The sequence below is a fragment of the Callithrix jacchus genome, chromosome 5, assembly GCF_049354715.1.
Source record: "Callithrix jacchus isolate 240 chromosome 5, calJac240_pri, whole genome shotgun sequence".
NCBI lineage: Eukaryota > Metazoa > Chordata > Mammalia > Primates > Cebidae > Callithrix > Callithrix jacchus.
The window spans coordinates 79,273,516-79,298,390 of record NC_133506.1 but is presented as its reverse complement, the minus strand read 5'-3'; the positions used below and the strand labels follow the sequence as shown (position 1 = coordinate 79,298,390).

The following is a 24,875-nucleotide window of genomic DNA, read 5'->3' as shown; positions in this document are numbered from 1 at the left end:
TAACCAGGTGTGGTGGTGTGTGCCTGTAATCCCAGCTATTCTGGAGGCTGAGGTGGGAGAATCACTTGCACCTGGGAGGTGGAGGTTGCAGTGAGCTGAGATCATGCCACTGCACTTCAGCCTGGGTGACAGCGAGACTGTGTTGCAAAAAAGAAAAAGAAAAAAAATCATCAACCTAGGAATTTCTAGAGTCATCTATCCCTCACGTCATTTATTCCAAACTGGGGTATTTTGCAGCCAGTCGGAGCCATTGCTGAGTTGCTGAGGTTTCTTTATGAACCGGCTTTCTTTATTGTGAGTGTGTTCTCCTGTGGAGTGCCTGGCCCACTTCAGGGTCTCTGCCCCTTCCCTGACTTGTCATATGTGGCACTTTTATGTCATGCTTATCTTGTTTGTCTTCTTTCTGCCACCTCTTCTTTGCCCCTTGAAACTCTCCATAGCCTGGATGCTTCATATCCCTAACTTCTTCCACCTGCTGATTGGGTGACATCTCTTCCTTTCCCAGAAAGATATTGCACTGTGGCCACTGCTTTCTACACCTCTCCAATCCTGTCCCTGGATCTGTGTCCCTCTCTTCTCTTCCGACATTGTTTTCCCACACACCCTGATTCTAATTTTCAACTTCACAGAAACTGGTTTCTTGTTCACATTGTTTTGCAAACATATTATGGCCATTTTAGTCATCATGATTTCTGGGATGACCCCAGGAAGTGACTTCCTGGAATACCTCCTAATTCATATTTGTACATCCTTTTACATGCATTTTGAGTGGATTTGTTTCTCTCTAAAATGAAATTTCCTTCTGCCTTTAAGGGGAATTTCATGGCCAGGCACAGTGGCTCACGCCTGTTATCCCAGCACTTTGGGAGGCTGAGGTGGGTGGATCACAAGGTCAGGAGTTCAAGACCAGCCTTGCCAAGATGATAAAACCCGGTTTTTACTAAAAATAAAAAAAAAAGTAGCAGGGCGTGGTGGTGTCTGTAACCCCAGCTAATTGGGAGGCTGGGGCAGATAATTGCTTGAATTCGGGAGATGGAGGTTTCAGTGAGCCAAGATCACACCACTGTACTCCAGCCTGAGTGACACAGTAAGACTCTGTCTCAAAAAAAAAAAAAGAAAAAGGGAACTTCATTATCATTCCCTTTGGAGGACAGGGATTACAGAAGACAGAAGAGGCCAAGTGAATCCCAGGTTGAATCCTTTTTCAAGGTGCTTACCTTTGGCTGTACACATGGGCTTTTGGGACAAGTGTTGCTTCCAGCACCATGACTGCTGTCTGCTTGGGCTCCAGAGAAGGGTGGGTGGAGGCTGGAAGAATGGGGAGAAAAGCCTGGAGGATGGCCATCGTGTGCTCCTGAGTTCTGTAAAAGAAGAAGTGACAAATTACATGGCCAGCACCAGCTTGCTTGAGTGTGACCTTGGCTGACAATTCTGGTTCCTGCCCTGTGTCCCCTGGTGTCATCTTTACAAACCTTCCTAAATTCCATTACCAGATGAACTTGCCTAAAATCTGGCTTTTTAGACATCACCTACTGCTCAAAAACTTCCAATGGCTTCAGATATCCACGGCATAGGGTTTTCACTTTCAACCTGGATGGGTGTTCAAGACTCTACAGTTTGGTGCTATTTACTTCTGTAAGCTTAAGTTCTACGATTCCCACTATGGACCTCCATCAGCATGCCCTGTACATTCCATCTCCCACCTTGTCCCTTTCCTGGCCCTCTACTTTGAAACATGATACTTCCTGCCAAGTCCAACCCCTTCACAAAACCTTTCTCGACCTTTCTAGCCCTTTATAATCAATCTATCCCTCCCTCTCATTAGTATTTAATGTTGTACGCATAGATCAGTTACATTAACCTATATTGTTCTTTATCCTTTTTTTTTTTTTGAGATGGAGTCTTGCTCTGTCACCCAGGCTGGAGTGCAATGGCATGATCTTGGCTCACTGCAACCTCTGCCTCTGGGGTTCAAGCTATTCTCCTGCCTCAGCCTCCAGAGTAGCTGAGATTACAGGTGCATACCACCATGCCTGGTGAATTTTTCTATTTTTAGAAGAGACAGGGTTTCACTATGTTGGCCAGGCTGGTCTCGAACTCCTGACCTTGTGATCTGCCCACCTCAGCCTCCCAAAGTGCTGAGATTACTACAGGTGTGAGCCAACACACCCGGCCTGTTCTTTATCATTTTATCATGAAATTGTTAATGTCTTCAAAGCGTCTTTGTGAGCCATAAATCACTGTACAATGTTAGCAGCAATATCATCAGTACTGAATGTTTTGGTCCAGAACTTTGTCTCAAGAGCTATTTTTATCTTTGTTTCCCTGGATACTATATATGCAATAAATGTTTATTAATTATGACAATAATTTATTTAAGTCCTAATTTCTCCCAGAGTGCCCCTCAGGGGTAGGCATCGTTCATTGGAATGCGTTGTTTCTATAGGTTTGTAAAAATTAATTCTCATTACCTTTTGCCACACCTCACACTCTTGGGGTGGAGATATTCCACAAGAATAGGGTGTGTACTTAGAATTAACAAATTTCGGGTTCTTGCGATCCTGGGTAACTGATTTAAGTTCTCTGAGCCTCATTTTCCTCAATGGCAAATAAAGAATAATACACTGGAGCTCACAGCTTCCCTGTACAGTAACTGGGGTTACTCATAGACATGCCTCTTAATGCTTGGCACTTGGAAGCTATTCGTATTTAATTAATGTGAGTTTTCTTCCTATTCTCTTTCTAATAATACTGGTTGCAGAGCCTTTTGATAATGTAACCTTTCTCAACTTGAAAGAAAGTTTCCCAACTTGAGAAAGGTTACGTTACATAGACTTTCCTAGTAATTATTTAGCTCACGAGCATAAGCAAAGTCTTTGCCAATCACCTTCGCCTAGTCTTTGAATCAGTGAGTCTTCTAAGCCATCTCCTATGACTGTTCCTAGTCTGCTCCAGCCACTGGTCCTTGAACCGTCTCTATAAGCTCCAACCACAGGGCCTTTGCATGTGCTATTTCTCCTTTGCCTTCAATGCCTTCACCTCAAATATCCACAATTTTTCTTTTTTTACTGCTTTCAAGGTTTTGCTAAAATCCCCTGGTCCTTCAATTTAGAGTTGCAAACTTCCAAACTACACACACACACACACACACACACACACACACACACACAAAACCCCCTTTGCTTTTTCTCCATAAGATGTATCACCTAATATAGTATGTAATTTACTTTGAAATAGTTTAATTTACTTTTAAACAGTCTCTGTTCCCATGAGAATAGACATTTTTCTTTGGCTAGTTCAGCACTAATTCCCAGAGATGAGAATAGGACCTGGCACACAGTAGGTGCTCACTAAATGTTTTCACTATGCAGACTATTGCATGACAGTAAGGTCTGATGAACTTTCCCTTTAAACCTTTGAGGCATTGGTTTGACCTACGATAAGGTTTGACCCCAAGGAATCCTGACAGCAGTGGTTAGCAAGCTGCAGCCCACAAGCCAAGTCTTGCTCACTGCCTATTTTTTAAATAAAGTTTTATTGGAACATAGCCATGTACATTTGTTTACACAATGTCTATGACTGTGTTTGTGATAACAAAGGCAAAACTGAGTAGGTATGACAGACAGTGTGACCTGAAAAGCAAAAACATATTTATCATCTGGTCCTTTACAGAGCAAGTTTGCCAGCCCCTGACTTAGAGGATAAGTGAGTTAGGTCTACCATGAAGACTAAAGGATTGTAGTATCTGGGAGATGCTACTAGGCTTTTGGCAAAAACTTCACATTGAAAGTTCTGACATTAGGCTCACGCCTGTAATCCCAGCACTTTGAGAGGCCAGGGAGGGTGGATCACAAGGTCAGGAGATCGAGACCATTCTGGCCAACATGGTGAAACCCTGTCTTTACTAAAAAACTAGCTGCACATGGTGGTGTGTGCCTGTAGTCCCAGCTACTCAGGAGGCTGAGGCAAGGGAATCACTTGAACCCAGGAGCTGGAAATTGCAGTGAGCTGAGATGGTGCCACTGCACTCCAGCCTGGACGACAGAGCAAGACTCTTTCTCAAAATAATAATAATAATAATACAATAAAATATAAAATAAAGTTTCTGACATTAGCTCTTTAGCAGTTGAAAATTTGTAACCCACTTCCAGAAAGAGGCATGCACCAGGCATGGTGCAAGGTGCTCTTACCTGTGCAGTGCACACCTGGCTGCTGATGGGCGAGGATACCCTGTGCCCTTCTCCCTGGGCCCCAGAAGATGAGGGAAGAAAGTGAGGGTTGTTGGGTGATGGGGGCAAACTGATGTGCTGTGGGCTTTTCACAGCCCCAAGCGGCGAATGCTGAGGGGAGCATTGCGGGCTGAGAAATGTGGAAGACAGTACGTTGGTTTGACCTGAGGACTCCACACAATGAGCATTTCCAAGGGACTGGAGTTGAACAGCTTCACAAGCTGGCGGGTGACACTCTGAGCTGCTGCTTTGTCTTTTCCCAGGTACTTGGGATGCAAAAGGACAGCTGGAGATGGCCTCTTCCTGCTTGATGGAGGCAGCCAAGAAAGGCAACGGCTTCTTCTCTGCACAATTATTCCTTTTCTGTTTCTGAAGCTGCATCCTCAGCTCCTCCACCTGCCTCTGCTCTTGCTGGAGTTTCCAGGTGAGCTCATTGATTACTTTCTGCTTCTCCACCAGCATCTTGTCCTTCTCTGAGTCCAGCCCATCCAGCTCGGAAGGAACAGAGCCCCCGTTCAGGCTGCTCATGAGACTTTCCTCAGTGCACGCGTGGACTGGGGAAGGGTGCAGGCCAAAAGAGGGGGAGGCATCATTGAAGGTGTCTGGCAGGGACCCGGCGACCGATAGGTCAGAGGAGGCTGGGGAGATCGGGGGGCTGGAGCTGGTGCTGCCAAAGTGGTAGAAGCCATTGGATAAGGCACTGGTGGAGGAAGACTGGTAATTGGGCAGCGTGTTGGGTGTGACAGGAAAAGTGACAGTCGTGATATCCCCAAAGTTTGGCACAGGGTTGCCAGAACAGTCCTGGAAGGGTCGAAGCCGGTCCATGAGGGCCGTTTTGGTGCCTGACACAGGCAAGCCCCGAATTCGAAGCTGTTGTCTTAATTCAGAGACCTAAATAAATCAGAATGTGGTGAGTGTGCTGTTTGACGAGAGTATTTTTTAAAGTGTGTTTATTATAAAATTAGCTTTGGCCAGGCGTGGTGGCTCAAGCCTGTAACCCCAGCACTTTGGGAGGCTGAGACGGGCGGGTCACAAGGTCAGAAGTTCAAGACCAGCCTGACCAACATGGCAAAACCCTGTCTCTACTAAACATACAAAAATTAGCTGCGTGTGGTTATGGAAACCTGTCATTCCAGCTACTTGCAAGGCTGAGGCAGGAGAATCGCTTGAACCTGGGAGGCAGAGACTGCAGTGAGCCGATCCTGCCATTGCCCTCCAGCCTGGGACACACAGTGAGACACCGTCTCAAAAAAAAAAAAAAAAAAAACCACCAAACCCAAAACCAAAACAAACCCCACTAGCTTCAAAACATCACAAATGGAATTTTACAATACCCTCCTCTTTTATACTTCTTTCCAATTTCCTCTCCTACCCTTAATATGAATCAGTTTTGCACAATTTTAACAATTATTTTTAGCTTTATCCTATATGATGTTTGTATGGCCTTAGAGTCATAGAAATGTAGAGCTTGAATGAATGGTAAAAGTCAGGTAATCTACTGCCCGTCATCCCTCATGGTGACCTGTGTCCCCATTTTTACAGATGAGAAAACATATCTGCCTGGGTTTAGACACAAGCCCCCCAAAGTAGTCTTTTTTGTTTCTTTTTTTTGAGATGGAGTCTTCCTCTTCACCAGGCTATAGTGCAGTGGCGTGATCTCGGCTCACTGCAATCTCTGCCTCACAGGTTCAAGCAATTAATTCCCCTGCCTCAGCATCCCGAGTAGCTGGGACTGCAGGAGCCCACAACCATGCCCAGCTAATTTTTTGTGTTTTAGTAGAGACAGGGTTTCACCATGTTGGCCAGGATGGTCTTGATCTCCTGACCTTGTGATCTGCTTACGGTACAGCAAAGTCTGAAGCTTTTCAGGCTTCCTTGGTGAGGGCTCTTCCTACCACATTCTCTTCCTTAGACCTGAGCATGCCTGAACCACTGGAGGGTGTGTTACAATGCAGACACAGGGCCCCACCGTGGGGTTTCTGATTCAGTTGATTAGCATTTTTAACAAGTCCCCAGGGGGTGCCATATGAATATTTATGAAGAACCAGGGCTCCATATAAATATTTATGTCCTAATTTTAATGGCCATCTGGATAATAGTCATATACTGAGAGAGTATGTGGTGGTAAAATTATCAGTTCAAATCCTGGCCCTGCCTGTTACTAACTCAGTGATCAATCACTCTGCGCCTCAGTTTCCCTTCTGGGAAACAGAGGCAATAATACCTACTTTATGCCCTTTTGTGAGGGTTAAAAGGGCTTAAAATGTATAAAGCACTTGGAATAGTGCCTGGCAAATAGTTGTATAATATAAAGGTTTAATAATATTATTATGTTGATTCACATGTAATTATCTTATCCCTGTATTTTTATAATGTTCATAAACTGGAAACTAAATATCTACAAATATTTTTTTGAGACAGAGTCTTGCTCTGTCACCCAGGCTGGAGTGTAGTGGTGTGATCTTGGCTCATTGCAACCTCCCCTTCCCAGGTTCAAGCAATTCCCCTGCCTCAGCCTTGCTAGTAGCTGGATTACAGGTGTATACACCATGCTCCACTAATTTCTTGTATTTTTAGTAGAGATGGGGTTTCACTGTGTTGGCCATGCTGGTTTTGAACTGCTGACCTCAAGTGATCCATCCGCCTCAGCCCCCCAAAGTGCTAGGATTACAGATATGAGCCACCACTCCTGGCCTGCAATCATATTTTGAATAGGAAAACTCTGGCAGCTAGTTAAATGTACAGCAGTGGAATGTTAACTAGGTGGTGAAGAAATAAAAATGCATTGAGTATTAGCAGTAACAAAAAGTGTTCGTGATGTGTTAAGAAATGAAGGATGCCAGTAATTTATGTACAGGTAATTTTTCAAAACAATTATTTAAAACAAAATGTTCATATGCATTTTAAATCTAGAAGGAAACATAATCTGCATTCTGTGAGTCTTAATTATCTTTCAAAATGCTGTTTACTTTTCTACACACTATCATATATCAACAGTCAATATATGTTACTTTATAATCAGCTAAAAGTTATCAGAAAGGATTGAAACTTACATTAGCAATTCTTTGGTTATTTACTCTACAGTCTTGCTGGAATTGTTTTATCATTTTCTTTTAGATTTTCTGGTTCGACAAAGTACAAAATGGCAACTCATTACTGTTTTAATTTTGAATTACTTAAAATTGATGAGTTCTACATTTATTTTTAGACTGTCTCAGCACTGAATAATTTAACTACATTATTAAATAATGCAGCTCATATTCTAAAATAAAATGAATATGGTTGAGTTTAATTTACCTTAAATTTCAGAATATTACACTCTACGGGCTTGTTCAGGACAGAGGTTTGTATACACTTCTTCCCTACACTCACTGGTGTTTTAATCATTGATAACTTTTTAAACTATTTATTATGGAAATATTCAAACACACAGAAAAGTAGATAGAAAAGTCTGATGAACCCTATAAACTCAACAGCAAACTTCACCATTATCGCTCATGGCCAGTCTTGTTTCTTTTGTACTCCAACCCACTTCTACCTTTCCTGAAGTATTTTGAATCGAATCACGTAATTTCATCCAAATAATTTGGTCACTATCACTAAAAGATAAGTACTCTTAAAAAACCATAGACACAATAACATTATCATACTTTAAAATGTAAATCGTTATTGCTTAATATCAATCAGTTATCCTTCCAGTTTTTTAAAATTTCAGTCCCCCTCCCCTCTTCTCTCTCTGTCTCTTTCTCTCTCTCACTCTCCAGTTTTTTTTTTTTTTTTTTTCTGAGATGGAGTCTTGCTCTGTACCAGGCTGGGGTACAGTAGCATGATCTCAGCTCACTGCAACCGCCGCCTCTCAGGTTCAAGTGATTCTCCTGCCTCAGCCTCTCAAGTAGCTGGGATTGCAGGTGCACACCACCATGCCTGGCTAATTTTTGTATTTTTTTTTTTTTTTTTAGTGGAGACAGTGTTTTACCATGTTGGCCAGGATGGTCTCAATCTCTTGACCTCCTGATCTTCCAGCCTCAGCCTCCTAGGGTGCTGAGATTATAAACGTGAGCCACCACACCTGGCCAGTTTTTTTTAAAACAGGATGCAAAAATTATCCATTAACTTAATGGGTAATTATGTGATATAATTGAAATAAATAATGTGATATAACCACTAACTTTAAAAAAAGAAATCAAAGTCTTTTCTCTCAGTGTTCTTTTCCTTTTCTGTGGCAAAATGTGAAAATTGCTTGCAAATGTCACCTTCATAATATTACCTTTTGATTACTATGTGGGGGGTCACCTTCATCCATCCATTCCTCTTATTTCTTCCTTTCCCCAATTGTGGCTACATCATATGTTTCCTTCATTCCTCTTCTCTCCCTCCTTCTCACTCTTTCCATTTTGTTCTTTGTCAACGTCATTCACCCTTCTAGTTTCAATGCCCCACACATTGCACACGATTCTGAGATTTCTGTTCCTACCTCTGACAACACAGCCTGGCTAATTCTTACTGATGGAAACTGACAGCTTTTCTCATGGTTACCCTGCTGGTACCTGTGACCTGACTTTCCCAGACTGAATAAACTTGCCACCATCCCTCCACATCAACTCCTCATTCTATTCTCTCTCTTTCTGTCATGGAGGTCACTTTCCCAGGACTCAGGTGACGCCTCTCCTCATACACACAGTGAGTGGTCAAGTACAGCTAAGTTCTCTCCTGCCCATCCCTCTCTTTCTTTCTCTTTTTTATTTTTGAGATGGAGTCTTGCTCTGTCACCAGGCTGGAGTGCCAGGATGGTCTTGATCTCTTGACCTCGACCTCCCAAAGTGCTGGGATTACAGGCGTGAGCCACCATGCCTGGCTTCTTTCTACTTATCTCTCATAGAATAGCAAAGCTCTTGAAGTAAGTTACTTAGGTTCGAGCCTCAGTTGTGTCATTCATAAGCTGGTAAAACTGCCTATCATTTGACCTCTTTATGATTCTGTTTTTATTTTCACTTTTTAAATTGGGAAGACAAAACTTATCTTGCAGGGTGAAAATTAAAGCAAATCTACACAGAATAATTAACTGACGATTTATAGTATAAAGAAAATGGTGATGGCTCATGCCTGTCATCCCAGCACTTTGGGAGGCCAAGGCCGGAGGATCACCTGAGGTCAGGAGTTCAAGACCAGCCTGGCCAACTTGGTGAAACCCTGTCTCTACTAAAAATTCAAAACTTAGCCAGGCATGGTGGTGGGTGCCTGTAGTCCCAGCTATTCCAGAGGCTGAGGCAGGAGCATCACTTGACACCTGGGAGGCAGAGGTTGCAGTGAGTCAAGATAGTGCCACTGTACTCCAGCCTAGACCCAGAGCGAGACTCTGTCTCAAAAAAAAAAAAAAAATTGGTAGGCATTATCATCATCATCATCATTTCCTTATACCTATACTAATTATCGTAACTCTCACCAGCCAATGATTCTGAGCATATGTATCTAAGGGAACCACCTTTGAGGGCTCTGACAGATGGCACCATCATATCTGGGTCACGTTTCTCTGTGGCTGAGGCATCTTCTGTCTTTCTCAATTCCTGTCCTACTCTCATCTGGAGATAGCCTACTTAAAAATTATTTTTTACTATGATAAAATAAGCATAAAGTTTGCCTTTTCTCTCTGTCTCCATCATTCTTGCCCTTTCTTGCCCTTTCACCTTCTGCCTTTCTACCATGCGATGGCCTTCACTAGATACTGGTGCCATGTCCTTGGACTTCTCAGTTCTAGAACTGTGAGAAATAAATCCCTTTCTTTTTTCCTTTTCTTTTCTTTTCTTTCCTTTTTTTTTTTTGAGACAGAGTCTCCCTCTGTTACCAGGCTGGAGTACAGTGGTGAGAGCTCGGCCCACTGCAACCTCTGCCTCCCAGGTTCAAGAAATTCCCCTGCCTCAGCCTCCCAAGTAGCTGGGAGTACAGACATGTGCCACCACCATACCCGGCTAATTTTGTTTTGTATTTTAGTAGAGACGGGGTTTCAGTATGTTGGCCAGGCTGGTCTCGAACTCCTGACCTCGTGATACACCCACCTCAGCCTCCCAAAGTGCTGGGATTATAGGCGTGAGCCACCACACCCAGCCCCTTTTCTTTATAAAGTTCTCAGTTTCCAGTATTCTGTTACAGCTGCATAAAATGGACTAGATAACTGGGGTGTTCAACCACAGCAGGATAAACTCTGTCACCTCCTTCAGTGTTTCCCATCGTCTTCCTCCCCTCCCCCTCTCACGCTCCAGATACCAGTTGCAGCAGTGCTGTCAACAATATACTGTTGTATTTGTTTTAAAAAAAGAAAGAAAATCATGTTAAATTCTGTACCTTCAGATCATCCAGGTTAGGTGGGAGTGGGCCCGGTTTGAAAGAAGAGACACCAGTTTGTCCAGAAAAACTGTTCTTGACAGGGGACAAGGGGGTATTGCTCAGTGGTGTTGAAGAAGAGTTTGGATTTCTGACCATCTGTTCATTTGGTTCTCTAAAAAACAAAGAAGCACTTCAAATACAATCAAATAGTGATGGGATAACTTGCATTTAGATCAGAGCCCAAAGTGATTGCCTACAAGGGACAGGCATGTAATAAACCAGCAGAAGACAGCGGGGTGAGGAAAAAACTGTGCTGGCTAGATGGCAAGTGGTGTGTGACATCTGAACTTCGGTTAGGGAGAGAAGAGGTAGCAGGGGGGATTTTGGCATATGACGGAGGACACATCCACCTATGACTCAGCTGATGCTCTGTCCTGGGGAGGCGAAGCAATCTGGTAAAGCTTGGTTATGTTCAGGGCTCAGCATAATTGCTAGCATGGTCTGAGAATGACACGGGAGGAATCCATATCTTAAAGTTGTAAGTGGTGATATTAACGGTTTAAAAGATGATCTAGCAGTCGGGCATGGTAGCTCATGCCTGTAATCCCAGCACTTTGGGAGGCAGAGGTGGGTGGATCACCTGAGGTCAGGAGTTCAAGACCAGCCTGGGCAACATGGTGAAACCCTGTCTGTAACTAAAAATACAAAAATCAGCTGGGCACGGTGGCGTGTGGCTATAATCCCAGCTACTCAGGAGGCTGTGACAGGAGAATTTCTTCAAGAGTCACTTGAGCCCAGGAGGCGGAGGTTGCAGTGAGCCGAGATCGCGCCACTGCACTCCAGCCTGGGCAACAGAGTGACACTCCATCTCAAAAAAAAATAAAAATAAAAAGTTGACCTAGCAATGTGATCACACAACCTGGGCTCAGGAAGTAATCTCTGAGGCTATTTCTCAGCTCTGTTACTTCTAAAAGCAGAAGTGCATCGGAATTGCTCATAATTCCAGTATTACATTCTTAGACATTCCAAAGTCCAATTTGAAAGTGTTAATACTTTCCTTTTTCCCAAAGGGGCCTTTTATCAAGGGCATTGATTTATAGTAGTCCCTTCTTTATTGGTGGTTTCACTTTACAAGATTTCAGTTACCCGAAGTCAACTGCAGTTCAAAAATAGATGCGTACAGTAAAATAAGATGTTTTGAGAGAGAAACCACTACATCCAGATACCGTTTGTTACAGTAAATGCTATAATTGTTCTATATTATTGCTAGTTATGATTGTTAGTCTCTCCCTGTGCCTACTTTATAAATTAAACCTTACCATAGGTATGTATGCCTAGGAAAAATACAGTATACTGGGAGTTCAGTGCTATCTGAGGTTTTAGGTGTCTACTGAGGGTCTGCAATACATCTGCAGATAAAGAGTGCTCTGAATTTGCTTCCTCCCAGTCTTATGGCTCTGAAAAGGTGTGTATAGTTTGTAAACTGAGTCACATTCCAAACATATTGGATGAGGAGATGGTGCAATACAGGACTTACTAGGTGCTATATGCCTCAGATAGATATTAATAGACACCCTTCCCAACCTCTGCCAGCAGCCACCCTTCCTGGCTTGCCCGACTTACTTGAGCTGAGCTTGATGTATCCCTGGGTAGCTGAATCGGTGTTGCTGTTGCTGCTGCTGCTGCTGGCTGAGGATCTGGAGCTGCAGGAACAGCTGCTGTTGCTGGAGCAACCGAGCATAGGCAGAGTCCATAGGTGGAGGGGACTTCTCTGCCTTCTGGTCTGGGGGAATGTACTGGTGATATTTAAGCTTCTTCACCTTTGGCTTGGGGTCCTTGGGCTTTTTGTGGCGGTTCTTACTGTCACCCAAGGACTTGGACTGCAAAGAGAATGAGGAAATGGCATGTGCTTTAGACGATGGCTGGGAATGAATTTGCATCACGGACACATTAATTGTGAGGCAGTTTTGTCTGATGGTCATTCCTGAATCTCAGAAATACAATATAGCAAAGGCATGATGTACAAAGAGCTCCTAGGACATTAGCATTGCTAACGAACAAATTCACTGCAAGTGTATCACACTGGAAGGACACTCCTTAGACGGGGAATGTTGAATCTTAGAAGTAGCTCCAGAATTTTTTCTTTCTGGAGTGCAGCAAAATGTAATCCTGTGTTTCAATGAGTGCATTCTTCTAACCTAAAACCAATCGTTGGCCCACAAAGGCGGCATTTGTTCTTGAGACTAATTGTAGACAGTTCTTTCATGGCTGGCTGTGATGGCTTATGCCTGTAATCCCAACACTTTGGGAGGCTGAGGTAGGTGGATCACCTGGGGTCAGGAGTTCGAGACCAGCCTGGCCAACGTGGTGAAACCCTGTCTCTACTAAAAATACAAAAATCAGCTGGGTGTGGTGGCAGTTGCTTGTGGGCCCAGCTACTGAGGCAGGAGAATCACTTGAACCCAGGAGGTGGAGTTTGCAGTGAGCCGAGATCGCATCATTGCACTCCAGCCTGGGTGACAAGAGCAAAACTCCATCTCAAAAAAAAAAAAAATAAAATAAGTTATTTTATATTATGAAGGAATGGGTTATCAGGTTAAAAAAGGAATTTTCAGGCTGGGCACAATGGCTTATGCTTGTAATCCCAGCAGTTTGGGAGGCCAAGATGGGCAGACAACTTGAGGTCAGTTCGAGACCAGCCTGGCCAACTTGGTGAAACCGTGTCTCTACTAAAAATACAAAAAATTAGCTGGGCGTGGTCGCAGATGCTTGTAGTCTCAGCATACTTGGGAGGCTGAGGTAGGAGAATAGCTTGAACCTGAGAGGCAGAAATTGCAGTGAGTTGAAATTGCACCATTGCACTCCAGCGTGAGTGACAGAGCAAGACTCTGCCTCAAAGAACAAAAATGGAATTTTCAAACCCTGGCTTTATTACAGAAGGTTGAAATGAAGAACCTGGATGTAATGACTGCAAGTGACCAAGGATTTGGGGGATCATTGGAAGGAAAATGTGTTACCACCTGTTACCAGAAGAGGGGGCTCCTGAACAGCTGGCAGGCATACTCTGACTTGGCAGCTTCCCCAGTTCAACCACAAACTACACATCTGAATGTGACCTTGTCCAAAGGAGCTTACAACTCGCTTGGACTCAGCGCATCCCACCCCGGAAGGCTCTTTTGTTTTCCAAAGAGACTTCTTCCTGGCGACTAATGAATAACGAGCACAAGTATTTCTGTGTGTTTGGTGACTCGATTTGTCCCTGCTTACTAATCGATTAACATTCTAATTAATTAATCTGTCTTCTGTCCTGAAACCAGCTCTGCCCTGGTCTGCTCCAGATCAGTTGCTGTTGTCGCCTCATTCTGAGGCTTTCCTCGTCTGGGTAGGATGGGAGCTGCGGCTCTGGCAGGGTCTCTCAGCTAAGTCAGGGGTCCAGGAGTTTTTTTCTCTATGTTGCCTTAGCACATTCCAGAAGATACTGAAATCAGACCATTTTCTCTGGATGGTGTGGGGTAAAGACTACTACTACTATTCTCTTTTTAAGCCCAGGGGATACTAAGGTTGTGAGTGTTTGTTGACCAAGCAGAAGGGATGATGGCTCATCTACAAATAACCAGCCCACTTGGACCAGCTGGGTGTCTGTATTGACTGCCCTTTTCACTGAAAGTGATCTGTCCATCTCCTGGGCTTCTATCATACTTCCTAGTACAGTGAGGTTGAGGCTTTGCTAATTTTTTTTTCTTTTTGAGACAGAGTCTCACTCCGTTGCCCAGGCTGAAGTGCAGTGATCATGATCTTGGCTCACTGCAACCTCTGCCTCCCATGTTCAAGTGATTCTCCTACCTCAGCCTCCGGAGTAGCTGGAACTATAGGTGCATGTCACCACAGCCAGCTAATTTTTGTATTTTTTGGTAGAGACGGGGTTTCCCCACATTGGCCAGGCTGGTCTCAAACTCCTGACCTCGGGTAATCCTCCCACCTCGGCCTCCCAAAGTGCTGGGATTACAGGGGTGGGCCACTGCACTCAGCCACTAATTTGAATTATGCACAATTTAAATACTGTGATAGAAATATTAATAACATTTCTTTTTATACTCAGCTTTAGAAATAATGGGATTCATCTCCTCCTCCTTCCCTTGCAATGAACAAAATGCATTGATAGTCATGTAATTTCAAACCTGTTGAGCTGAGTGAATTGTCAGCTGGGTTTAAGCTCTTGTGGTTTGGTGGGGGAGACTTACAGGGAAACGGAGGTGTCTATCATCCATTAGACTATAAAACTTTTACTATATCATTGATTTTACTTCAATTTACAATCTTTTTTTAAATCCCATAAGAGTCATTTTAACATTCATTAAGTGGTGACACTAGAGCTGAGAAAACGTGTTCCCAAATCAGTTAGAAGTTATTGGGCCAAGACCTTATGAAGAAGGCCAAATGATTACCAGGTAGTTGACTGAAGAGAGAGCAGCCTAGGTTTGTTTGTTTGTTTGTTTTTTTTTTGAAGACAGGGTTTCACCATGTTGGTCAGGCTGGTCTTGAACTCCTGACCTCAGGTGATCTGCCTGCCTTGGCCTCCAAAGCGCTTGGATTACGGGTGTGAACCACCACACCCGGCCCAAGCAGCCTATGTATTGTGAGATACAATGCTGGTGTTTATAGAAACACAATTCTCAAGTGCAAAGATATGGAACCAACTTACGTGCCCATCAACCAACAAGTGGATGAAGAAGATGTGGTACATGTGCAATGTGGAATGCTACTCAGTCACAGAAAGAAACAAAACAAGGTCTTCTGCAGCAACTGGGTTGGAGCTGCAGATCATTATTCTAAGTGAAGTAACTCAGGAATGGAAAACCAAATATCATGCGTTCTCACTTCTAAATGAGAGCTAAGCTAGGAGGATGCAAAGGCATAAAAATGATATAATGGAATGTGAGGGTTGGGGGAAGATTGGGAGTGAGGTGAGGGATGAAAGATTACATGTTGCATACAGCGTGCACTGCTCAGGTGACGAGTGCACTAAAATCTCAGAAATCATCACTAACGAACTTAACCATCCGGGTGCGGTGGCTCATGCCTGTAATCCCAGCACTTTGGGAGGCTAAAGTGGGTGAATCACGAGGTCAGGAGGTGGAGACCATTTTGGCCAACATGGTGAAATTCCGTCTCTACTAAAAATACAAAAGTTAGCCGGGCACACGGTGGCGCCTGCCTGTAATCCCAGCTACTCAGGAGGCTGAGGGCAGTAGAATCCCTTGAACTTGGGAGATGGAGGTTGCAGTTAGCCGAGATCACGCCACTGCACTCCAGGCTGGGCAACAGAGCGAAACTCCTCAAAAAAACAAACAACAAAAAAGAACTTATCTATGTAACCAGAAACCACCAGTACCTCCAAAACTATTGAAATAAAAATAAAAAATTAACAAGATATAATGCTGAGACAATTATGCATATACTGTAATGATTATAGCTACCTGTCTACTATGAAAGAAACCCCACGTTTATTTCCAGAGGAAGACTGGCTTGAATGATGTAAGACTTACATGATGCAAGGTCTTCAGGGTTATTTCCCTTGCATAAAATTCAACTGCCCTATACACCTATTTGATGAAACTTGCAAATCCTGTCTCACAATCAGCTGTGCCTACCTCAAGGGTGAGCTTATGAAATCTTTTTTTTTTTTTTTTTTTGAGACAGAGTCTCACTCTGTCACCAGGCTCCAGGCTGGAGTGCAGTGGCTTGATCTCGGCTCACTGCAACCTCTGCCTCCTGGGTTCAAGCAATTCTCCTACCTCAGCCTCCCGGGTAGCTGGGACTACAGATGCATGCCACCAAGACCAGCTATTTTTTTTTGTATTTTTAGTAGAGACGGGGTTTCATCATGTTAGCCAGGATGGTCTCAATCTCTTGACCTTGTGATCAGCCCGCTTCAGCCTCCCAAAGTGCTGGGATTACAGGCTTGAGCCACTATGCCTGGCCATGAAATCTTTTAAGTCAGGAACATGCTGGCTGAGCTGTGATCCCAAAGAAATGCAAACCCACAGATTCACTTATATACACCCACAAAACCACATGTACATATACACCCCGGTGTGCATACATGGGTACAGATATGTACAGCTTTCTCCATGGCAGAGGTGACCTCTGCTTCGTTGCATGGATAATAAAATCTTGGTCCATATACGCTAGTCACCCATCTCCCATCTCCTGTTTTGTGACAGCCCCAGTGAGCTGAAGCTCTACACGAGTCCCCTGTGTGGCTCTCCTCGTGTTGTCAGACCTAACTCAGAAAGCTCTGCTCTGAGTTGGCTCTGTGAGCCGAGTGCTCAGGAGGGGCTTGGAGGCTGGCGCGTCTGTACCTTTACAGCAGTGTGCATGGCTAGAGGGGTGCTGGGGGCGCCAAGGCCCTGCTTCCCCGCCTCTGACTGGTGGCTGGACTGTGAGGCCGAGTCATTCCTGTCATTTTCTGAGCCAGAAGCGAGATCCTGAAATCCAAATTTTACAGTTATTAAGATAGAGGAATAAGATGTGTGACACAGAAATGTCAGAGTAGAGTCCATATACATACCTCTGCTGCTTTCTTGCCCCAAGTAAGTATCAGCCTCCCTTCCTGGCGGGGAGGAGTCACATACATACATGTGTGTATATATACAAACAGATATAAAATACCTGTCATCCAGTTGAGAACACTTTTGAGAGAGAAAAGGAACCATTCTAAGTAATGATTCCAAAAGACAGGTATAACACTGGTCTGTTCTAGGTGAACTGGGACATCTGGTCTCTCTGTGTGAGCATTCCACCTGTCTGTGATAAGGTCCACCTGTCTTGATAATGCAATTGAAAAAGAAAGCAACAAGGTAGAATGGGTGTAGGAATTTGTGGAGAAAGTAGGACAATTGGCAAGGTGAAGGAAAAGGATGTTAGCAGAAAAAGGGACAGTGTGTGTGCAAGAGTATGTGTGTGTATGTCCAAGTGTGTGTCCGAGTGTGTATACGTGCATGTATGTGTGCGAGTGCATTCATGCTTATGTGCGTGCGTGTGTGTATATATGTGAGTGCATGTCAGGTATATACATGCGTGGATATATGTGCATGTGTCTCTGTGTATGTCTATGCACATATGTGTACACATGCACGCCTAACAGCGTGTATATGTACGTGTGGTTTTGTGTGTATATATATATGTGAGTTTGTGTGTGTGTGTACGCGTGTGTCTAAAGTCATAAAAAAACCTTTATGCGAGGCAGAGTCTATAAAGGCAATAATTATTTTCTCTTTCTCACCTACATTTCTCTATTTCAACTCTGACATAAAGGAGCCGGGACTGCCCGTGATCTCTCCACTGGAGGGTCAGGAATGAGCTTTGTAGGTCTTCCCTAAGCCCTGCCTGGCACCTGTCAAAGCCCCGAAGGATTCTTTTCTCTTGGAGCCTCAGTGTCCTCTTCTGTCCAACATGATTGCCGGGAGACATGACATAAAATGATTTTCGTGTCTTGCCTGGCATTGTTCAGTGTTTGTTCTCTTCCTCCCCCTCCCAAGGTTAAGCAGAAAAGAACTCGCCTTTTCCTCAAACCATTCTTAAATCAGAAGTTGAGGAATTTGCTGTCAGAATAAAGCGTACAAATGGGCTGATACACCGTTTGATGTTATCGAAGAAATCTGGCTGCAAAGACCAGCTGCGGCAAGCAGGGGAAGGAAAAACGCTTTGATTATAAACTCTTGCACAATAAACACATGCATATCTCGGCTCAGCTCTTCATGCCTCCCTTTTCCCTCCCATTTCACATTTTCCCATTGGCAGCTTTAGGTCTGCTCTGATGGGGTGAAGATAGGCTTGACCGATGACCAGTAACTGGCAGGGTTTTGGGAAACAAGGCACTGAATGATAATTATTTTAACTGTTCCAATATCTGCATGGTATTTTTCAGTGGGAAAAAAAACCAGCTTTCAAATATGTCTAATTTCAGTTTATTGCACAATTCCTGTGAGGTCAGAAAGAATAAATGCTTCCTAAAGGGAAGGGGCTGAAGATCTGAAGGGTTCTCTGGATGGGGCAGAGATGGAAGAGCTCACATCTCCTTCACCTCATATGTTGTGCCCACATGGATCTCTTAGGGGTTCCATGAATACCCTCTGGCTGTTCTCCCCAGGGGTTGCTGACACTCTGTGATATTTCTAGAGACCACCCAGTTGCTCAGCCTTGTTCAACTTAGTGAGTTCCAAATTTCTCTTCAAAGATTCAGTGTGCTGGTATGTTCAGTCTCCGTGTTCCTTGTTCTCTATCTCAAAGTTTAACTTCCTCATTCTCTTTATCTCTTTGCCCTAGTTTCATTAACCAACTTTCCTGCCAGCTCCAGTCAGTAGTTCATACCTGTTCCCCTGGTCACTTGCTCCATCCTGAGTCACCCCTGGTCACCTGCTCTGACCTGAGTCGCCTTTACTCACCTGTTCCAAAGCCATCTTTCCCACTGATACTGCTCAGCCTGCCACTCTGGCTCACACCTCTGCTCTCTTTAAAATAGCCAGTTGGAATTAGCTTAGACTGTGCCATCCAACCCTAGCCAATAGGGGAATGACACAGCGGTAGGGGTGACTGGCGTCAGGGATAAGAACCCCTTCCCCTCCTTTGTTCAGGTGTGTTCTCACATTGTTTTATCTGCAAGACACAAACTTCTATAGAAGTAAAAATTGCCTTGCTGAGAAAATTTGTGTTCGAGTGCTTTTTTTTTTTTTTTTTGGCACTGAAAATTTGCTTTTAACAGCCTCAAAGAGCTTTAGTTCCTCCTCTGTCAGAATCAACCTCAGTGATGTCTACTTGGAGGGGTCTCTGATTTCAAAGAAGGAACATTTATGAAGCACTTGGCCTTGCCCCTGCCCCAGAGTGAACACTTAGTTTGCAGCAGGAGCTGTCATTCATCATTATTCTTTACGAATGTGCTTTAAGAGCATTCTCAATACATGTTCCTCACACTCAAGGGTTTGTAGATTTGCCCAGAAAGAGGTGAGTGTTATGCTTGGGTTGGGGCAGGAAGTCGATTCTGTAGTAGTTTGCTAGGTAGAAACCTGCTAAGAGCAGAACCAACGTGGGCCTCCCTGCCTTGGAGTGAACCAGCGCTTCCTTCTCTCCACTCCCCTGACCCCTGTCATGAGTACTCGGGACACAGAGAGATGGTGAACTTTAAATCAGTCCTGCTCTGGCACTTTAGCTGGGAGATTGTGGGTGAGTCATCCAATCTCACCAAGCCTTAGATATTTCATAAAAATGGAGCTATCAAGATATCTGCTTGGCAGAGTGGATGGTTAATAGATAAATGGTGTAGTGCTGGAGGTTCTCTGTCAGTGTTTTCTGCAGCTTTTGTCACCCCACATAGATGGCTGTGCTGAATAGCATGAGAAGAGGCATCAAAACGCTGTGTCAGCACGGGACGTCTGGGGTCTCTAAGCAAAGCCAGCTGTAATGGTGTTGATTTTAAGACTGTGAAATGACAATATGCTAAGATGCTGTTTTACCTTTTTTTTTTTTTTTTTTTTTACCTGGATCGTCCCCAGAGAACCTGTCGAAGTGGTCTCTGAGGTTTTAGCATCTGGCGGGGATCCCGCTGAGTTTTGGGGGTCTTCACTTCGAGTCTGATCCGGAGACAGGCCATCGCTGCTGCTGTCCTCTTCAAAGGCAAAAGCATCCGCGGATTTGGAGAAACTCACCTGGTTACCTGGGGGGTGAAACCCAGGAGCGTGGTCAGTGGTTTAGGAGGATCAAAGGGCTTTTTTGTGGAAATGCTTTGATGTGTCATTTCTAATAGAAGTACGCCTCTCTCCAGTTTGTTTTCAGTTTAGGTAAGAGTGGAGCTATATTTTAAATTATTTGGTTTCCCATAAGGGAATTCGAGTTAATAAAAGTGGTTTGTTTGGTGTGGAGGAAAGAGGGCTCTATCAAAGGTTATCATTTGTTAAACTTTATTTGCAGGTTTCTGGATTTCTTCCCATTTTCTATGGGAACCCATGTGTTTTTGAAACTAAATTGGGGAAGATGAAGGAAATAACAGGGAATGCTGTGTGCAGAATGAAGCCGGAGGAAAACACGGTGGGAGCATGTGGCTGTGTCCCTCAGATTTTACGATGAGAGATGGAATTGAGATGACAGCCTGCCATTTGCATCATCTTCAAATATAAAGCAGGGCACACAGCACAAAATGTTTAGCAAACTTTGTTAATAAGGATAAGCTAGGACAGCTAGTAAGTTTAAATTCCTAAATGTCAGAATTAGCTAATGTCACCAGAGTGTCCTGAAGAGTGTCCCAATGAATGTATGACTGTTTACAAAGGCCATAAATGTGTCTCAGAATCTTCAGCTTGATCCTTATGTTTCTATTATTTGGAATTTCTTTGTATTCCTCCTATCTTTGTGTCTATTTTGGAACTCCTCAATGGCTCAACAAGCAGAGACTCTTCCTCAGCAGCCTGCATGGTTTTGCTAAGGGAACAGATAAACTGGTGTAGGAGAGGGGTTATCACACCAGATGGGACAAGAACGACATCCTTATATGTCCCTTATGTTTTTATTTGCCAAATTTGATCTGGTTTATTATCCAACTGCACAGTACACAATGTGCTGAAGCCACATAGCTCTCCTGACCCGATTCCAGGGTCAGCTCTGCTAAAGGAATTTAGGTATTATCAGGAAGTTTTCCAGTCCGATGTTCTGCAATCACACTGACAAGAACTTTTGACTCTTGCTTTGTGCAGATAAGAGAAATGAGCTCTTACTACAGGGACTGGAAAGGCAATGAGGAGGTGGAAGTAATGGAACAAATGTGGCTTTGGGCTTGTCATCGCCACCACTGCTGGCATCTGTCACGGGCCCTCTCACCGGCATCCAAGTGTCACATCAGGAAGGAGGACATGCAAGGACAGGGCAGGGGGAAATCTCCAGTCAAAGATCCACAGGGCGGCCTAGTAACTAAGAAGAGCTTGAGGCTTGGCATTTCTGCTCCATGGATTATTTATAAAAGTCACTGTTGGCCGGGCATGGTTGCCCACGCCTGTGATTCCAGCACTTTGGGAGGCCGAGGCAAGTGCATCACTTGAGGTCAGGAGTTCAAGACCAGCCTGGCCAACATGATGAAACCACATGTCTACTACAAATAAAAAAATTCAGCCTGGTGCGGTGGCAGGCACCTGTAATCCCAGCTACTCAGGAGGCTGAGGCAAGTAGAATTGCTTGAACCTGGGAGGCAGAGGTTGCAGTGAGCCGAGATCGCACCACTGCACTCCAGCTTAGGTGACACAGGGAGACTCTGTCTCAAGGAAAAAAAAAGTCATTATTGCTTTACCATGAATATAAGAGTAATACATATTCATCATAGAAATTCATACTTTAGAAAAATGCCTAATGCATATAATTCACCTTCTGTTAATAACTTGTCTTTTCTAGATTTAGCTCTATGCATATAAAAGGACATATACAAACATACGTTAACAGTATTTCATACAGATAGGACTGGATGAAATACGCTGTTCTGAAACTTGTTTTTTTTTTCACTTTATAATTTTTTAGACACCTTTGCATGTGAGAACATAAACTTCCTCGTTTTTTTAAACAGTGGCAGTGTTTCATTGTATTGACGGAGACTCTTATTTTCAATTTTTCCTTGCATGTTTTCTGAAGTATAAAAAAATTGAAATAATAGAAGAGTACAGAGAATAATATAACATATCTACTTACCTATAACCTGAAATAAAGAAATGTTAGCATCTTCTCATATTTGTGTCAAGAAACCTGTTCATTTTCTAGCAGGGAAGGTTCATTGGGTATTTGGATAATGCTAATTTTTTTTGAGATCAGGAGTCACCCTTCTTTCCCTTTCGTATTCTGGTCCCTAATGCCTCCTTCTCTATTTTAAGAGTCCAAAGTTAACTCACACCCTTCCTTTTTTCTTTCCTCATGCAAAACTCAGGCTCTGCAAATAGTCTCTCTGTGTCATTTTCATGTAATGAGCTTATATTCCATTTTTCCTTTCTCAGGGAGACCATGTGCCTGAGACCTTCCAAGGAAGGTCCTTCTGTCACCTCCATGAAAATACTTCTATTGTGAACTCACCCCATACATTACTTTACTTTAGAAACTATGCTTTCAGTGAAATTTTGAGTCTAAGTATATTTGTGGAATTAAAGGTTCTCTTCTTGTTAAAAGGGTGATGTGAGGCTGGGCACGGTGACTCATGCCTGTAATCCCTCTCTTTGGGAGGCCGAGGTGGGCTAATCACCTGAGGTCAGGAGTTTGAGACCAGCCTGGCCAACATGATGAAACCCTGTCTCTACTAAAAATACAAAAAAAAAAAAAGTTAGCTGGGTGTGGTGGCACATGCCTGTAGTAGTCCCAGCTACTTGGGAGGCTGAGGCGGGAGAATCGCTTGAATTCAGGAGGCAGAGATTGCAGTGAGCCGAGATTGCACCACTGAGCTCCAGCCTGGGCAACAGAGCAAGACCTTGTCTCAAAAAAGAAAAAAAAAGAAAAAAAGGATGATGTGTATTACTGAGGGTCAGGCAGGCAGGCAGGGGAGTAGGTGGGTGGGTGGGTTAAGTGTTCCGTACTCCAGAAGTCCCTGCATTTCCTTGGGATCTACGCGGCACGTCCCCTGGGCCAGTGCCATTCACACTCTCAGAGACCCTGCGTGTGACTTTGCCAGCCTCTCAGGGCAGCCAGTCTTCTGTGCCCAGCAGGACGCTCTTTCTGAGAGCTTCATCATCTCACATCCCCACCCATTTCCTCCAGTCTAAATGTGTGTGGACCTTCTCTGAGCTGATACTTCTTGTGACAAAGACCCCTCTGGCCTCCACACAGGGTATCACATCCCAGATATGTACAAATTAGAGGAAACTGACCAAATTGCAAAATTTTCTACACATTCTGACATGTGGGTAGAAATGTTAAAAGAAAGGGAGGAGAGTGGTTTGTCCTCTTAACTCCCCAAAACCCTACTTTCATTGTTTCACGTGGACAGAAAGCAAATCATAAAAATAGCAGGTGCACTGGTAGTTCACCTAGCAGTGGCAGCAGTAGCAAGAACAGCCAAATTTGTTATGCTTCATAATAGTTCAGGAAGCGGGCACATTTTCTCTCTCTTTTTTTTTTTTTTTTTGAGACAGTCTTGCTCTGTTGCCCAGGCTGGAGTTCTCACTGAAACTTCCACCTCTGGGTTCAAGTGATTCTCCACCTCAGCCTCCCAAGCAGCTGGGACTACAGGCATGCACCACCATGCCCCAGCTCAGTTTTTGTATTTTTAGTAGAGACGGGGTTTCACCATGTTGGCCAGGATGGTCTCGAACTCCTGACTTCAGGTGATCCAACTGTCTCAGCCTCCCAAAGTGCTGGGATTACAGGTGTGAGTCACGGCACCCGGGCTTCTCATTTCTTTTTAATAGATGAACACATTGTAAGGTCCGTCCTATCCAGTTATTTAGGACCTTACTGGTACTGAACTGGTACTGCAGTGCCAGCCTTTGGAATCTCAGAGTCACCTGGCAGAGGGGGTGGCAGAATCAGTCACCCTCCCTGGAAGCAGCAGGTGAAGCCATTGTGTGGTTTATAGAACATCATCAACCCACCCAGTTGATTGGGAGGTATGTAAGGCAGGGTAGCACAGAAAATGACCAACATCTCTGCTTTTTATACGTAGGTCATATACTAAAGTCGTCTCCAGAATTTCACAAAATAACTGAGTTTTTGAGATTTGAGGGACTGAATGTGACATCTTGCTTTTGAGGAACAAAGAAGGCAGGAAAGTGTCCTGATGAATTACATTTGGACTTGCCTCAGTAAAGGGGTGGAAAGACTGTGGAGGCCCTGCTGTTACCACCAGTGAATCAGCCCTTTATACTCTGACACCTGGCATTTGGTAACCTCAGGCCAAAGCACTAGAATGATGTGGAAAAGTCTAGAAGGAGAGTGTCTAGAATAAAGATGTAAGTAATCAGCACCCCCCTTTCCTCAGGGCTGGATGGAGCATTCCTAAGTTACTGTGTTTAACTCCAGCCTTCCCATTTTAAGAGGAGTAGAGACAAGCTGAGGTGTGATCAGATAAGACATGGCTAAAAGAAGAGACAGAAAACCATGGGAAAGGAGATCCTTGTATCCTGATGGGATACAATCAGAGAATCTGTCATGGGCCAGACTGCCTGGTGAGTGCCGCTGGCAGTTACAGGGAGGAAACAGCAATGTGGGGTTGTCCAAGAAGCTTCCTGGAGGAGGGTATTGGATGGAGCCTGAAGCGACTGTCAGCGGTGGACAGGACAGCAGAAAGGGAGATGGGCATATCTGACAATG

The 24,875-nt window shown here is 44.1% G+C and overlaps 1 protein-coding gene across 6 annotated transcripts in view; it reads right to left on the bottom strand.

The window, feature by feature from the left end:
- The window catches only part of MYOCD (myocardin), a 107,164-nt gene that overhangs the window by 12,326 nt on the left and 69,963 nt on the right, over positions 1-24,875 (bottom strand). For all 6 annotated transcript variants that reach the window (XM_035300081.3, XM_035300078.3, XM_035300080.3 and 3 more), the window contains 6 exons: positions 20,087-20,262; positions 16,913-17,038; positions 12,174-12,430; positions 10,569-10,722; positions 4,191-5,120; positions 1,218-1,361 (listed from right to left, as the gene is read on the bottom strand). In XM_035300081.3, the coding sequence (XP_035155972.2) occupies positions 1,218-1,361; positions 4,191-5,120; positions 10,569-10,722; positions 12,174-12,430; positions 16,913-17,038; positions 20,087-20,262 (1,787 nt within the window). The remainder of the gene's footprint in view (positions 1-1,217; positions 1,362-4,190; positions 5,121-10,568; positions 10,723-12,173; positions 12,431-16,912; positions 17,039-20,086; positions 20,263-24,875) is intronic.